This window comes from Cervus canadensis, chromosome 5 (assembly GCF_019320065.1).
Source record: "Cervus canadensis isolate Bull #8, Minnesota chromosome 5, ASM1932006v1, whole genome shotgun sequence".
NCBI lineage: Eukaryota > Metazoa > Chordata > Mammalia > Artiodactyla > Cervidae > Cervus > Cervus canadensis.
The window spans coordinates 41,901,877-41,917,388 of record NC_057390.1 but is presented as its reverse complement, the minus strand read 5'-3'; the positions used below and the strand labels follow the sequence as shown (position 1 = coordinate 41,917,388).

General features: G+C 38.0%; 1 protein-coding gene across 5 annotated transcripts in view; it reads left to right on the top strand.

Moving 5' to 3' along the window:
• Positions 1-15,512, top strand: part of PUS10 (pseudouridine synthase 10) — a 76,611-nt gene extending 61,099 nt beyond the window's left edge. For all 5 annotated transcript variants that reach the window (XM_043468637.1, XM_043468638.1, XM_043468640.1 and 2 more), the window contains exons 12-18: positions 1,531-1,587; positions 2,438-2,514; positions 2,608-2,663; positions 3,692-3,809; positions 8,346-8,488; positions 11,355-11,454; positions 13,524-15,512. In XM_043468637.1, coding sequence (XP_043324572.1) covers positions 1,531-1,587; positions 2,438-2,514; positions 2,608-2,663; positions 3,692-3,809; positions 8,346-8,488; positions 11,355-11,454; positions 13,524-13,562 — 590 coding nt within the window. In that variant the 3' untranslated portion in view covers positions 13,563-15,512. The remainder of the gene's footprint in view (positions 1-1,530; positions 1,588-2,437; positions 2,515-2,607; positions 2,664-3,691; positions 3,810-8,345; positions 8,489-11,354; positions 11,455-13,523) is intronic.

The following is a 15,512-nucleotide window of genomic DNA, read 5'->3' as shown; positions in this document are numbered from 1 at the left end:
CATACATTGACATGAGTCAGCCATGGGTGCACAAGTGTTCCCCATCCTGAACCCCTCTGCTGCTGCTGCTGCTGCTAAGTCACTTCAGTCGTGTCCAACTCTGTGTGACCCCATAGATGGCAGCCCACCAGGCTCCTCCATTCCTGGGATTCTCCGGGCAAGAACACTGGAGTGGGTTGCCATTTCCTTCTCCAGTGCATGAAAGTGAGAAGTGAAAGTGAAAGTGAAGTCGTCTCCGACTCTTAGTGACCCCATGGACTGCAGCCTACCAGGCTTCTCCATCCATGGGATTTTCCAGGCAAGAGTACTGGAGTGGGGTGCCATTGCCTTCTCCGTGAACCCTCCTAAACTTGTTATTCATGATTGCATACAAATAAAGTTCTAAAGTTTGACCCCCAAAGTATTTCTCAGTGTAGGGTCCAAATTTGCAACATTTTTTCTAAAAGATGTAATAAATACCCTTTCTCCCTTAGTCTGGATTTAATATTTCTTTGGGCTTCTCAAGAGCCTATTTTTCTATACTTCTTTCTTGTTGATGGGCTGGAATTTTGGGGAAGCTTTATGGGCTTATTTATGAATTTGAGGTTTCTGATCTGATTGAGGAGTCACGGGGAGATCTACCTCTTTGTGTCCTGTTCATTCCCTCCACCCCATCAGCCACAGGTTATGGCTCAGTCACTGTAGGGCCCTAGTTCCCTGAGGTTGGACTGGGGATGGAGGTGTGCAGGTATAAGACAAACTACAGCCTGCTCATGGTAATGTTTGCTCTGGTAAAATCATCAGCTGGTTCTGCATCTAAGAAAGTTGTCCTGGAACCACTCCCTCCACCCTCTGCTCCGCTCCGTATTTCCACTTTCCCACCCCAGTATTTGTAGCTTTTAGTCTGTGATGATCCATCTATCTTAAAATATATACTAGTTTTATTGTGGCCCCAGCTTAAGTTTGCTTATATAATGAATTTGGTTTTAGAGTCAAACACTTTCTTTTCCCTTCCTTTCATGGAGTTTAATTCTCAAATACTGTTTTTATTTTGTTTTCTTTTGTTTTAAGAAAAAGAAGAAAGATAAATTTTTCACCATAAGTTTGTAGCCAGTTTGGTAGCAGGGCCTTTCTCCAAACAGTGCTCTGCCTTTGGCTTTCCCGTGGGATGGTGGCATGGGATGATAAGAAAGATGTGGCTTTGACCTCTGCCCTTTAACTGTGTTACCTTGGGGAAAGTACTTAACCTTTCAGAAGCTTGGTGTTCTTTCATTTAATACTTACCTCATAAGATTACAGTAAGGAATAAATGAAATAATGTATGCAGAATTTTAGCTCAGTGTCTAACATGTAACAAGTACTCAATAAATAGTATTTATTATTATCATTGTTATTTTCAGTAGAGATTAGGACTAGAGTTGTGATGATGACTATTCCTTGGGATTCTTCTGTAGATTAAGACAAATTGGGTTTCTACCAAGGGTGGGAATGAAAGTTTTAGGACTATTATGTCGCTGATTTTATTTTTTTTTCTTTATCTTCTTTCCAAAGGTTTTAATTTTTCTTCCTCTGGAAGAGAAGATGTAGATGTGAGAACATTAGGAAATGGTAAGATTGCGACATCACTTGACTAGAACTAACTTTCAGATTATCACCCTTTTTGGGCAGCAGGTTTTCTGTAGTCACTTAGTCAGTCAAAGTTGGCGCCCAGAGCTTCTCCATGAGAGGAAGCCTTGTGGATTTTGGAGCTATCCTTGTAAATTATATGATTATGTTTTAACAGGGATCATTTCTTCAGAGGCCATCTTTATTGCATACCTATAGGTTATAAGGGACTTTTACAATTGTGCATTAACAAACAGGTACTTGATTTTTTCCAAAAGTCTGATTACTCATTGTTCCTTTTAATAACATTTCAGTACCAGTACAGTTTTCAGAGTGCACATCTTCATTGAAAAGGTGTTCTTGCTCTCTTAGCCTTCATTTTTCTCATTTTATATTATTGCATTACAAGGAAGATGATGAGAGGAATCCTGAACTATTCTAGATTTATAGTCCCTTCTTCTCATGGAATCTCAGCTTTTCATTTCACTAGTCTAGGAGAATGTATTTCAACTTGGTATACCTGGGCTTTGCTGCACATGACAATGTTACATTAGTGTAACCAAGTCAATTAGTGGCTGTTTGGACGTGATTTTGTAAATTAACACAGGCTCGTTCATGGACTTTTGGGAAAGCAGTCATTTTCACATATTGCCTGTATTGGGGTTTAGCAGCCCCCCAAAAACCCCTTGATTCTTTTCACACATTCTTCCCTCCCCCAGATGTAGTCATGTCACTGAACTTTCCGTCCCCTAGAGCTCAACTCGTTTTTTCACACCTCCTAACCCTCTTGCATTAGCCCAAATGTTAACTCCATCAACACGTTTCTGTTTCATGACGGGGTGTGTGCTGCCAGGAAGGCCCTTTGCAATTGAGCTGGTGAATCCTCATAGAGTACATTTCACTTCACAAGAAATTAAGGAACTTCAGCAGGTAAACCACTTCATGACATGGAAATTGTCATGTTTCTGCAACTCTGTAACTGAACTAGAGTTGCTAATTGTTTTTCTTTTTCTAATACTACAGAAAATTAATAACTCATCTAACAAAATCCAAGTCCGTGACTTACAGCTTGTCACAAGGTAAGGGTAGGCTCACTGGTGATGTCTCAAGAGGGGAGTTTTGGGTGCACATCATTTATCTGATAAGGGATTTGTATCCAGGATATATAAAGAACTCCTGCAACTCAATAATAAGAAAACAACTCGATTAAAAATGGAGAGAATGTTAAGTGCACATTTCTCCAAAGAGGATATACAAATAGCCAGTGAATACATGAAAAAGTGTTCAGCATCATTAGTCATTAGGGAAATGCAAATCAAAACCACAATGAGATCCCACTTAACAAAAAAGACAGAAAACAGCAAGTATTGGCAAGAATGTGGAGAAATTGGATCTGTTATACATCGCTGTGGGATTGTAACTAGTACCACTTGGGAAAACAGTTTGGCAGTTTCTCAAAAGGTTAAATATAGAGTAACCATATGACCCAGTAGTTCCACTTCTAGCTATATACCCATGAGAAGTGAAAATGTACATCCACACAGAGACTTCTGCATGAATGCTTATGGTCACATTACTCACAATAGCAAAAAAGTAGAAACCACCAAAATGTCTGTGGATAAACAAAATGGTATATCCATACAGTGGAAAATCAGTGGTAAAATATCAGTACTTCACTTTGAAGTACTGATACATGTGGCAACGTGGATGAACCTTAAAAACATTATGAAGAAGCCAGACATCAAATACCATATATTGTACATTTTACAGTATTCACATTTTATATAAAATGTTCAGAGTAGGGATGTCTATAGAGATATAAAGTCAACTAGTGGTTGCCAACGGCTGGGGGAAATGGGGAATAAGTGATTGCAGTTGGGTGTGGAGTTTCTCTTTTGGGGTGATTAAAGTATTCTAAAATTAGATTGTGGTAATTGCTGCACAGCTCTGTAAACGTACTAAAAATCACTGAATCGTTCAGTTAAACAGGGGAATTGTATGTAAATTATATCTCACTAAAGCTATTTTTAAAGAAAGAGAAGTTTGGGGCAAGGCTTATCTGTATTTTATAAACTCAGACAAACTTTCTTTTATTGTTTTTGTTTAGAGAGGCAATAGGACATATGAAAGAAGGTGAAGAGGAGAAGACCAAGACCTACAGTGCCTTAATATGGACAAATAAAGCAATACAGAGGAAGGACATTGAATTCCTAGATGACATAAAGGTAGTTCAGTGCTCTAATTCTTTTATTTTTCTACTGACTATAAAAGTCTTTTGTCTTCTCATTTATTACCAAGTCATAGCACACTGGTTTTGGGGACTCTTGAGTTGATGCTGTTGTTTAGTTGCTAAATCATGTCCAACTCTTTTACAACCCCTTGGCTGTAGCCTGCCAGGCTCCTCTGTCCATTGCGTTTCCCAGGCAAGAATCCTGGAGAGGGTTGCTGTTTCCTTCTCCAGGGGATCTTCCCGACTCAGGGATGGAACCCATGTGTCCTGCATTGGCAGGCAGGTTCTTTACCACTGAGCCACCAGGGGACTGGGAAACCTGGTTCTAAATTCTGACTTTGCCATTTACTCCTTAAATGACTGAGTAATTCATCTAACCTGTCTGAGATGCAGTGTTGCTATTGATTAGGAGTCTTGACTCCGAGAACAGATAACCTGGGTACAAATCTTGGTTCTGCATTTCTTGGTTGTATGACTTTGGATGAGTTGCTTAGCTTCTTTGTGTTTCAGTTTCTTCATCGATAAAATTAGTTAGAAGAATTAAACAGGTTTAGTCATATAAAGCCCTTACAATAGGATCTGGCATATAGAAAACACTCAACAATGCTATTATTATATTTGACCATCTGCAGAAAGGAAACAGAAAACAGAATTTATCTAACAGAACTGGTGCTCAGATTAACTGCACAGATAAAACATGTTGTAAATAAATATGTCAGGGTGATATATGTAGGGCACAGATGTTTTGGCACATGCTGGATTTTCCTTCACATGAGGATGTTGCTCTTGAGGATCTACATGTTCAGTTGAGTATTTCTTCCCACCTGCCCCCACCTCTTCCTGTAAAGATAACTGACTTTCACATGCAAGGAATGAGCATAAATGGGCACAAATATGTAGTTATCACAACATTGTTTAGATGGGCAATATTTTGTAAAAATCTAGAGGGGACTGGTTTAATCTTACGACTTATCTGGTATGATGGACTATTACTAGCCAGATGTTAGAAATTTTATGGAAGATGAATATTCATTGACAAAGGGAAATGTTCCTGATGAATACTAAAGCAGAAAAAAAAAAAAACAAGCTATAAGAATATAAAGGAAAAAAAAAAAAAAGAATATAAAGGACTTCTGTGGTGGTCCAGTGGTTGGGAATCTGCCTGTCAATGCAGGGGCACGGGTTTTATCCCTGACTTGCGAAGTTTCCATATGCCATGGGCAACTATGCCTGTGTGCTACAACTACTGAGCCCACGCACTCTAGAGCCGTGGTCTAAAACAAGAGAAGCCACAGCAAATAGAAGCCTGCACACCTCAACTAGAGAGTAGCCCCTGCTCGCCACAACTAGAGAAAGCCCGTGTGTGGCAATGAAGACCCAGCACAGCCAAAAATAAATAAATTAAAAAAAATAATAATAATAAAAGAATATATAGAGGATGATACATTGTGATTTAGACACACACATAAGTGTGTGGTTATATATACACATATGTATGACTCTGTACAAAAAAATTGTATGGCAAAAGAAATACCATAAATAGGATTTATACTTAAGAAAAACACAAATACCCAATAGAGAAAACTGGACAAATTATTTGAACAGACAACTGAAAAAATGGCAACTCCAAATGGCCAAGAATCATTTGAAAAGATACTTCACCTCTAGACTGAAGTAACAATAAGACATCGCTTTATTCTTCTGAGGCTAAGAATGCCTGTTGGTTGGAGGGAGAAGGCTAGTTACCTATATTTTCAATAGAAATATAAGTGTTTTAGCCTTCTGGAAAACAATGTGGCAGTGACTGTGAAAATAAAAAATTTAATGGTCTACCCAGTACTTTCCCTATTGGCAATCTGTCCTGAAGAAATAAAACTTCAGTGTATAAGGATATGTGCACAAGGATGTTTGTTGACTTTGTTCAGAGTGAGAAATCAACAAAACTGTAAACAAAGTAAATTTCCTTTGATAAGGAAATGGTAGAACATGTTGGAATATTATACAACTGTTTAAAAAAAACTAAAACAACATGTGATCCCATTTAATTTGTGTTGTTGTATGTATATATGTCTAAAACTGTTGGGAAAAAAAAGATAGAGGTAGGTCTACATCTATGACTTGTAACATTTGGGGGAAAAGCAAGGTGCAGAATAGTGTTTATTTTAATAATGAGTGTTTTGGTGAAAACATGCATGTCATTCACCTACTGAGAGAAGTTCATCTATAAAATGACTGGTGGACTAGATGATCCTCAGTGGGCCCTCCACTTCTTGGCTTCTGGTGATTTCATATCTAAGGCCCTTTGGCTTTTGGCTCTATTATTGAGAGTCTTTTGAATGATAGTTTTACTAAGACAAATTTCTTTAAGATTGTGAAACAAATTTCTAAGCCTCTACTCCATGACATGTGTACATATCATTTAGAATGCTGTGGGGAAAATAGAAACCCATTTTAACAACAGATTGACAGTTTGGGAGTAGCCATAGAGCTAATTCAGAAACAATGCTGAGAGATGATTGTTATAGGTACACACTAAGTAGTGAAAAGGTCTATTTTAATGGACCACAGCCCTGTGGACTGATGACAACTAACATCTAATCATTTTCTTAAAGTGCTAGGGTTAAAACGTTTTTCAGATATTCCTATTGGCATCAAAAATATAAAAACTGATTACTGCCCCATTCTGGAAAAAGGTCATTTCAGATTTACTGTTTGTCTCCTCTGTTTTGAAGGGCAATCTAGTTTTGTGTGTGTGTGTGTTTTGGCTGCGCTGGACCTTCATGATGAAAACGGGCTCTCTAGTTGCGGTACACGGGTTTCCCATTGTGGTGGCCTCTTCCGTTGTGGAACACAGGCTCTTGAGCTTGGGTTCAGTAGTTCTGTCCCAGGCCCAGCTGCCCCGTGGCATGTGGAATCTTCCCAGACCAGGTATCAAACCCATGTCCCGTGCATTGGCAGGCAGATTCTCAACCACTGGACCACCAGGGAAGTCCAGGGCAATCTAGTTGTAAGGAAGAAATCACTTGTGTATATTTATGTGTGTTTCTGAAAAATTCAGCAGTATGGGGAAGCAGAGCACAGTGTTGGAGTAAATGAAGTGGTTTCATTTTGTTCACTAAAAAACCAAGAGTCCAAAAAGATGCACGAGTGTGTGTCAGTCTGAGTGCTGTGTTGGAAGCAGTGGTGCGTCTTCTGGCTCAGTGTTAACTCCATTGCCTGCTTCTGGGTCAGAGTCCCAGGAATGACTCTTTGTAAAGGAAACAGGGGAAGGGCACACCTCACCTAGTCACACCTTTAAAGCCCAGCTGATTCTATGCCCTAAAGTGGAGACCATATCTTTATAGATTCTATAATAATTCAGCCTGGTCCTTTTTTTTTTTTTTTTTTGGTCTTTTTGACCAGAGTAATGTTAGACCTTATGGAGACAACTTATCTCATCTGAACAAAGTGCTTCTAAAATCAAAGAATTATAGAATCATAAAAACCAAAAGTTAGGAGGAGCCATTGACTCACTGCTCTGATAAAAGAAAGCAGTCATACCATTTCAAGTGTAGTCTTTGTCAGAACCTGCTCTTCTTTCTTGGTGGAGAACTTGATAGAGGAGAGGCCAGACAGAAATCTTTTTTTTCTCAGCATGGCTTCAGGCACTTACTAATCACATAAATCAGGAAGGAGTTGTTCCGACAAGAAATTACAGAGGATTCAAAGTTCTTATGAACCTACATTGCTGGTTATGCCCAGTATTTATTTTTAAAACTGGGAATTAGTTGGCCTTTTACAATATTAACCTATATCTTGTGACATAAAAGGACATCTCTAATTGTGAGAAAACCAAGCCTTTGTCCCTAAAAAGCCGAACTATAAAAAAAAGCATGCAATGTAATTCTCAAGTAACTTGAACTGGGCTGACAAATATTGAGAGGTTCTGGTTTACTTGTCATTATTATTCTGAAACACCACCCTAGACAGTGATGCAGCTGTTAAGTTTCCAGATATTTCCTTTTGTAGAACAAAAAGAAATAACCCTGTGAATAGGTATATTATTATTCCTACAACACGGGACACTGCCCAGGCACACAAGTGACGCTGATGTCCGTCTTCTATAAATACCATTTCTCACCTCAGTATGAAATTCTATTAGGTCACTCTGCTGGGTTAGGGGGAAAAAAAGTAAGAACATTATCTTCTAGAAGATCTCTGTTTAATGGGCAAAATAACACTCCAGGGTCCAATCAATTTGTCAATATTAGAGCAAAAGAGTATCATTTACTTCAAATCAGTGATACTTTGTTTGTTTTTAAATAGTGTACTGGGGCCCAGAAGATAAGTAATTGTGGACTAGATTATAGGAAGTCCCACAAAGTTTGAACCTTAGAGAATACAATTTATTACAGTATTAATTTCTATCCTGATAGTAATAGATGGGATCCTTAAGAAAACATCTATAGTGAGCCATGGATGACAAAGGAGATGCTAAGACAGGCTTCACTGGGCAGGAAAGCTGAAACATGGTTCTCATATCCTTCTCTAGGACTTAAAGATTGACCAGAAAACACCTTTACGGGTCCTTCACCGGAGGCCCCTGGCTGTGAGAACTCGCATCATTCACTCCATGGAGACACGCTATGTGGACGAGCACCATTTCCACCTCTCCCTGAAGACTCAAGCTGGAACGTATCCTTCCACCCTTGTGTAGCACTAAGCCTGCCAGAATCCTATTGGGAGAATTCATGCCACCCTAGGAAAGGGGTTCAACCTTATCTTGAAACTGCTCAGGAAAGGTTTGGGTTGGAGAAGAATCTTCTTTTTTTCTATCTGAGGTATTTTGACCTATTAAATTTGTTTTTCAAAATGACGTTGTAAATCACGAGGCAGCAGCCAATTCAATGTGAACCTTAAAATGTGTAGTGTCTTACACAATGCTGAGGTACTGAGGGCATAGTAAGTGCTCAGGGAACACTTTTGATTGATTCCTGCCTTTACACATTTTGCAGGCCACATATTCATGACCACATTTAGGTCCTTTCAGCATTCTACCCCAAACTATTAAACAGGGGTGGTGGATGGGAGTGGCCCCACCTCACATGCAGACCTTCACTTATCTGGCCACTGGCCCAGAACAAGAGAACAGTCCCAGTTTAAATCATTTGTTTGTAGCCTACCCTGCTTTGTGTGGTTTTGTATCAGAGCTTGAGTGAGTGAGTGGGTGAAGTCACTCAGTCGTGTCGGACTCTTTGCAACCCCATGGATTGTAGCCTGCCAGGCTCCTCCATCCATGGGATTTTCCAGGCAAGAGTACTGGAGTGTGTTGCCATTTCCTTCTCCAGGGGATCTTCCCAACCCAGGGATCAAACCCAGGTCTCCCACATTATAGGCAAACGCTTTACCATCTGAGCCACCAGGGAAGTCCTTGTATCAGATCTTAGTTGCTGGGTTAAAGTATATCAGGGAACTGCCTTCGTCTTAGTTTTAGTTTATTTTTCAGAAATGCTCCAAGTTTTTATTTGTTTCTTGGTTTGAGGCTGTTTTGTATTGAATATCATGAAGTATGAAACCTTCTAATTGGTATAAAACTCATGACATAACTTACTGGATATAATAACAGGGGGGGAATATGTCAAGTTTTAATTACCAAATAGCATTCTTACTGTCTTTCTGTTATTAGTCTGCCTCTCCTTTCCATCAATCTTCTCTCCCCTTCTCCTTCCCTACTCCACCCCAGGACTGACCAAGCTGGGTACAGGTTATTGACCAAATAGGTACAGGTTATTTACTCTGAAAATCTCCTAAATTTTTGTAGTTTCAATCAAGTGATGACCTATTTAGACCAGGGGACATGAAGCACATTTGCTTATTGTAGATGGACTGTGGGTGGAATTTCAGAGAAATCACAGATATAAAAGACATACATTTTCATCTAATTTTAGCATTTGTTTTGATGTGCTAAGAAGAAATGCAGTGGTCTTATGGAGAAGCCAATCTCTTTTCAATCTAACTAACATACTTTTAGAACCAGTCTAAGGCATTAGCCAAGGAAGACTATTACATGGTAAAACTTTAGATTCCCTAATTCACAGAATTATGTGAATTTTTCTCATATATTGCTCAGTATACCAAACTAGTTCGTTTGACTTATACTTCATCCCTCTGACTATGAATAAAAACCATTATGGACCTTTTAGTTGATTATTCTGGGACTTTTTCTCATCCTCCCTCATCATTGCTACTCAGAAGTAGCACTCTCTAAAGAAGTGAGTGAAAGGGGACAGTTGAGCAATTATGAGTTTAGCAAAGAAGACAGTTAACTAGATAACTATATACCTTATGTTTGAGTCAAAATATTTGGTGAAAGTACAGTGAACAAATTATCAGAAAGTGAGGAAGACTTATATCATCATATTATGGTTTTAACTTTATATTTATCAGATGAGAATAAACTTTTATATTCAAATTATATTACATTTTTATACTGCTGCTACTACTAAGTCACTTCAGTCGTGTCCAACTCTGTGCAAGCTCATAGACGGCAGCCCACCAGGCTCCCCCGTCCCTGGGATTCTCCAGGCAAGAATACTGGAGTGGGTTGCCATTTCCTTCTCCAATGCATGAAAGTGAAAAATGAAAGTGAAGTCGCTCAGTCATGTCTGACTCTTAGCAATCCCATGGACTGCAGCCTACCAGGCATCTCCGTCCATGGGATTTTCCAGGCAAGAGTACTGGAGTGGGGTGCCATTCTGCTGGTTTATAGATAACATAGGCTAAATGAGTGTTTACTGAATGCTGGCAAAAACATATCTCTCAGGTAAAATACAGTTAAGATTATAGTCGAGTTCTGTGTAAGGAGTATTAAGGTAATCTGAATAATTCTAGGATTAGTCACTGACTTGGAGATTTGAAAATCTATAAGAAAAATACACACACAAAACAATTAGTTCTATTGCTAACCATGCAAGAATTGCAAACAAGTAGAATTTAGAATCCTTCTGAAGGACCTTCATTAAGTCTAAATATGTACATTGTCTCCCATCCTATTGCTATTGTGTCACTGGGTCATGTTACAAGAGAAGCCATCAATAATGTCACTATGAGTGACCCTGTGAAAACCTACCATTTGGCAGGTATCTGCTGTCATTACTAAAAAATGATGAGACCAAAAAGATGACAGAATTTGTGGCAAAAAGAAAACAGCTGAAGTTCTTTTTTTTAAAGCACTGAACTACAGTTAATTTTAAAAAACCATATTCAAGCTTCAGCGCTTGGAGATGAGCCAAAAGAAAAGTCATGACTCTTGGTAAGTTTGGTGTAAACATAGGCCCTAGGCCCCAGTGTCGGCTCCCAGACTGGTAGGAATCAGTTTGCCATAGCTTATTTATTGCCATAGCTGTATTTTCTAAGATATACGTCCCAATCACGGCTCAGAAATAAACTCCCTTCTGTTGCATTTCTGCCTTTGTTTGTCATTTCCCCTCCAACCTGTCAAATCTCACCTAACAGTTGGTATTACATGACTATCTTCATTTTATCCTTAAACAAACCTCAGCTACATTAAAGAGTTTGTACATGGAGACTTTGGAAGAACCAAGCCAAACATTGGCTCTCTGATGGACGTGACTGCAGACATTCTTGAGCTGGATGTTGAGGTAAACCATTTTATTGTGGAAATGCCTGTTTACACACTGAATTCAGCCAACATTATGCTCTTGAAGCACTAAGCCAAATAGTACTGTTCACTTTAACAGATATTTGAAATTGGTCTCATTTATGATTCTTACAAATATATAGCCAGTTGACTAACTGTGCTTTACATATGACATGAGACCCTTGAACCATGCAAGAAAAGAAAGTTTTCAGTGCCCTTCACATATCCTTTGGACTCTTTAGTAGAGAATTTAAGACAGCCTACTCAGAAACAAGTAGGGATAGAAAATGGGATGAGTCAATGGTTATAAATAAAAGCAGTCCCATAAGGCTTCTATGATACGGTATAAAAGAAATTTTCCGTTCATATCATCTGAATTGAAATCAGATTATATTCTTAATTAGAAGGATGGAATGAATGGATCTTTCAGGAAATTCTCCATAAATATTTTCCTCACTTGAGCACCAATAGGTATTGAGTCACAAGTTGTGCACTTTGGTAAATATCTGATTAAAAACAGCCCCCCAGCCCACAAAAAAAGGGAGGGGGCAATTTTTGCACTTGGGAATCATCTCAGTATAAATGAAAAGAAGTGGGTTTAATTACCTGGTGTGAAAATAGCCATGTAATCAAATGATCACTGGAGCATTTTTACCTTACCAGCACTTCCCTTGAGTTCTTTCAGGTTAGATTTTATACACCTCTTGTGGGACAACCAGTGATAGCACCTTGAGGGTTGCAGGGAATCTTCTTAGTAAGACTGTCATTTTCAGGAAGACAATCTTCTAAAGAAAATTCCAAATGCATTCATCTTCTTTGACCTTAATTCTTAGGATAGCTTAGGAGTGTCAAAGAGCCAAAGGCCAGAGTTTCTCAGCCTTGACTGTCCACTGCAATCACATGTAGAACTTTAAAAACCCAATAAATATGCCTACTTTCCCCTGCCCTCAACACATACAAGATATTGTGATAAGTAATGTTTGGTTTTCAGGCTTGAAAAACCACCCATAAATTTATATATAGGTGTTTGGTCTATGGCTACTCTCTGAAATGAAACCAAAGTATTTCTTGGCATTTGTAAAAGATACAGATACACACAATACTTATTTGGGCTTTTCTAATAAAAATTCCCAAGTCTTGTATTGACTCATAGATTAACTTAAAAAAATAATTTTTAGTAAGTTAAGTCATTTCAGGTTTTACACTTTAGGTCTTAAAAAACAATGTGGGCATGGTAGTTTTGTTGTTGTTTGCTTTTTGTAGTTTTTGTTTGTTTAACTTCTAAATTAGGCCCTCTAGGTAGTTAAGGCAAAAGGCAATTTCATACTTCTAATGCCTGGGACATGATGTTTTATGTTGAGACTAATAGTCTGCTACTGTAATTCCATTATAACTTAAAAGATCAAGGTTTTGTTCTAGAAGAGCCAAACCAGGATGAGTAGAGATAGATAAATTCAATATTAAAAGAAACAAAAATTCTATTAATGTGAATGCACAAATTTCTAATCCTTTTCTAGTTTCAGGTGATCTTTCATAATGATTTATTTCACATTTAGTTGCTAAGTTACAAACAACATTGTAAGTATAAAGACTACTTTAAATGTACTACTTTATTAACATTTATTTAACATTATAAGTATAAAGACTACTTTAAATGTAGTACTGTTAGATGCAGGATGGGAAAATGAAGACTAAAAGTTGCTGAGACTTTTGAGGGAAGGTTGGTATTGCCCCCTGCATTCATTCATTTTCCCATAAATAACATTTTAAAAATTTAAATATACTCTTGACTTGTTTATAAATATACTCTAAACTTGTTTTGATCAAAAAGTATGATTAATAACTGACTGAGTAACCAAATACTCAGTGAATTCAGGAAGAGACCTCAAGTCCAAGAACCCCAAGTCCTAGAGTGGATTTTAGAGTGTTAAATTGTGATGTTCTATGGCTGTTTTCTTCCAATGCAGTTTCCTCTGTTGCATTATATTAAAACTATTAAATATATACAGCATTACCAGTAAATGCTTACTAGAACAATAATGTGTTAATGACTTGTTTTCTTCCTTCTAGTCTGTAGATGTTGACTGGCCCCCTGCTCTGGATGACTAGCTTTCAGATTTGGAAACAAAGAGTAGGCTTTTCCAGCTCAGCATGGACGTCCATCCAGCATACACTGTAAAATGGCTGTTTTTACCCACCATAACGGTGTCTTGGAAATCATTTGGATCATGTTGATCTATATATTTTTAAATTTGTTGTAACATCTCAGGATCTATCTATGTGTATAATTTGTGTTGAATTATTCTAAGGATGTCTTATGATTTTTCTCCAACCCCCAACAAGCCAAATTATGAATAATGAAACCATTCATTTAGAGTTACAAAAACAGGATACATTCTGATAATCTGAGAAGTTCTAAATTCTTTCAGCAAAATTTCCCTCCATAGGATAGTTAAAATCATGTTTTAAATTTTTTAAATGATCTTGATAAAAGTTACCTCTAGACTTATACAGCACAGTATCCTTATAATATTCTAGGATATCAAATGAAAATCTGACATCATTCATATTTTTCCCAGTAAGCTTCAAGCAAGCTATTACCAATAGAAGTACTGTTTTGGTATGATTTGTCAAAATCTTAATGACTCCAAGTTACTATTCTGACAATCTAGAATTGTCACTATGTTTCCTGGGGGAGAGGAAGTAACACCTTAGGTATTGAGGCATACCATGGCAAGAGACTTTTAAATGAGGAGACACAAGTGCCTTCAATGACTTTAATCCCAGGGATAAGATTCTGAAAAACTGACTTGCTAAACAAAGGTAAGCTGATATTATTCCAGAGTGCTTCAATATATTATCTAATTGCAAACATCTTCATCAGGTAGATAAGAGTATTATCATCTCCACTTTATAAATATGAAAACCAAAGAATAGAAGTTAACTGATTTATCTAAAATTCATCTAAAGTTCCATATCTGGGACTAGGACTGAAGTTTCCTGGTCGCTAGGGTCCTTTCTAAAAAACCTTATTATTGAGCACCTCCTACATGAAGGAGGCACCTAGAATGTCATTTTAATGCACATAACCATGAGAACTGACTTTTGGAATTTAGATACCAAGTAAAGCTTACAAAAAAATAGCCCAAGTAAATTTCATGTGAGCTCATATGATTACCATTTGTTAATCAGTTAATCATCAGTTGGTACTCTGAAAAGGAAAATCCTTAAATAAGCACAACCTAAAGAAAATGGATGGATCATTAAGAAAAAAGTTTCAGAAAGGAGTCTTATTAAAATTTCAGATATAAGTGCTATTTCCATCACCATGATTCAACTTTCTGAACTTATTTTGGAACACGTGTGACTTGGATAGTATGGATTACTCAGTTTCCCATCTCTACATTAAACATGCTTTAGAACTACCCTTGTGGTACAGTGGATGAGAATCCTCTTGCCAATGCAGGGGACATGGGCTCTACCTCTGGTCCAGGAAGATCCCATATGTCACGGAACAACTAGCCCATATACCACAACTGCTGAGCCTGTGAGCCACAACTACTGAAGCCCAGGAGCCTAGAACCTGTGTTCTGCAACAAGAGATGCCACCGCTATGAGAAGCCCATGCACTGCAATGAAGAGTAGCCCCTGCTCACTGCAACTAGAGAAAGACCATTCACAGCAACAAAGACAAATAAAAAAACAGAAAAACATGCTTCAGATATACTAAGTTGTATCATTAACTTTAGGAATCAGGAAAATGCTTTAACTGACATGAAAAAATTTCATATGTGAATGAAAGTGAAAATCACTGTCATGTCTGACTCTTTATGAACCCATGAACTGTCCATGGAATTCTCCAGGCCAGAATACTGAAATGGGTAGCTGGCTCCTTCTCCAGGGGATCTTCACAACCCAGGGATTGAACCCAGGTCCCCTGCGTGGCAGGCAAATTCTTTACCACTGAGCCACCTGGTAACAGCAAATAACTTTTTCATTGTTCTCAATGCCAGAAAATGAGAAAGGGATAATAGAAATAAACTTGTGGTAAAAACGTAA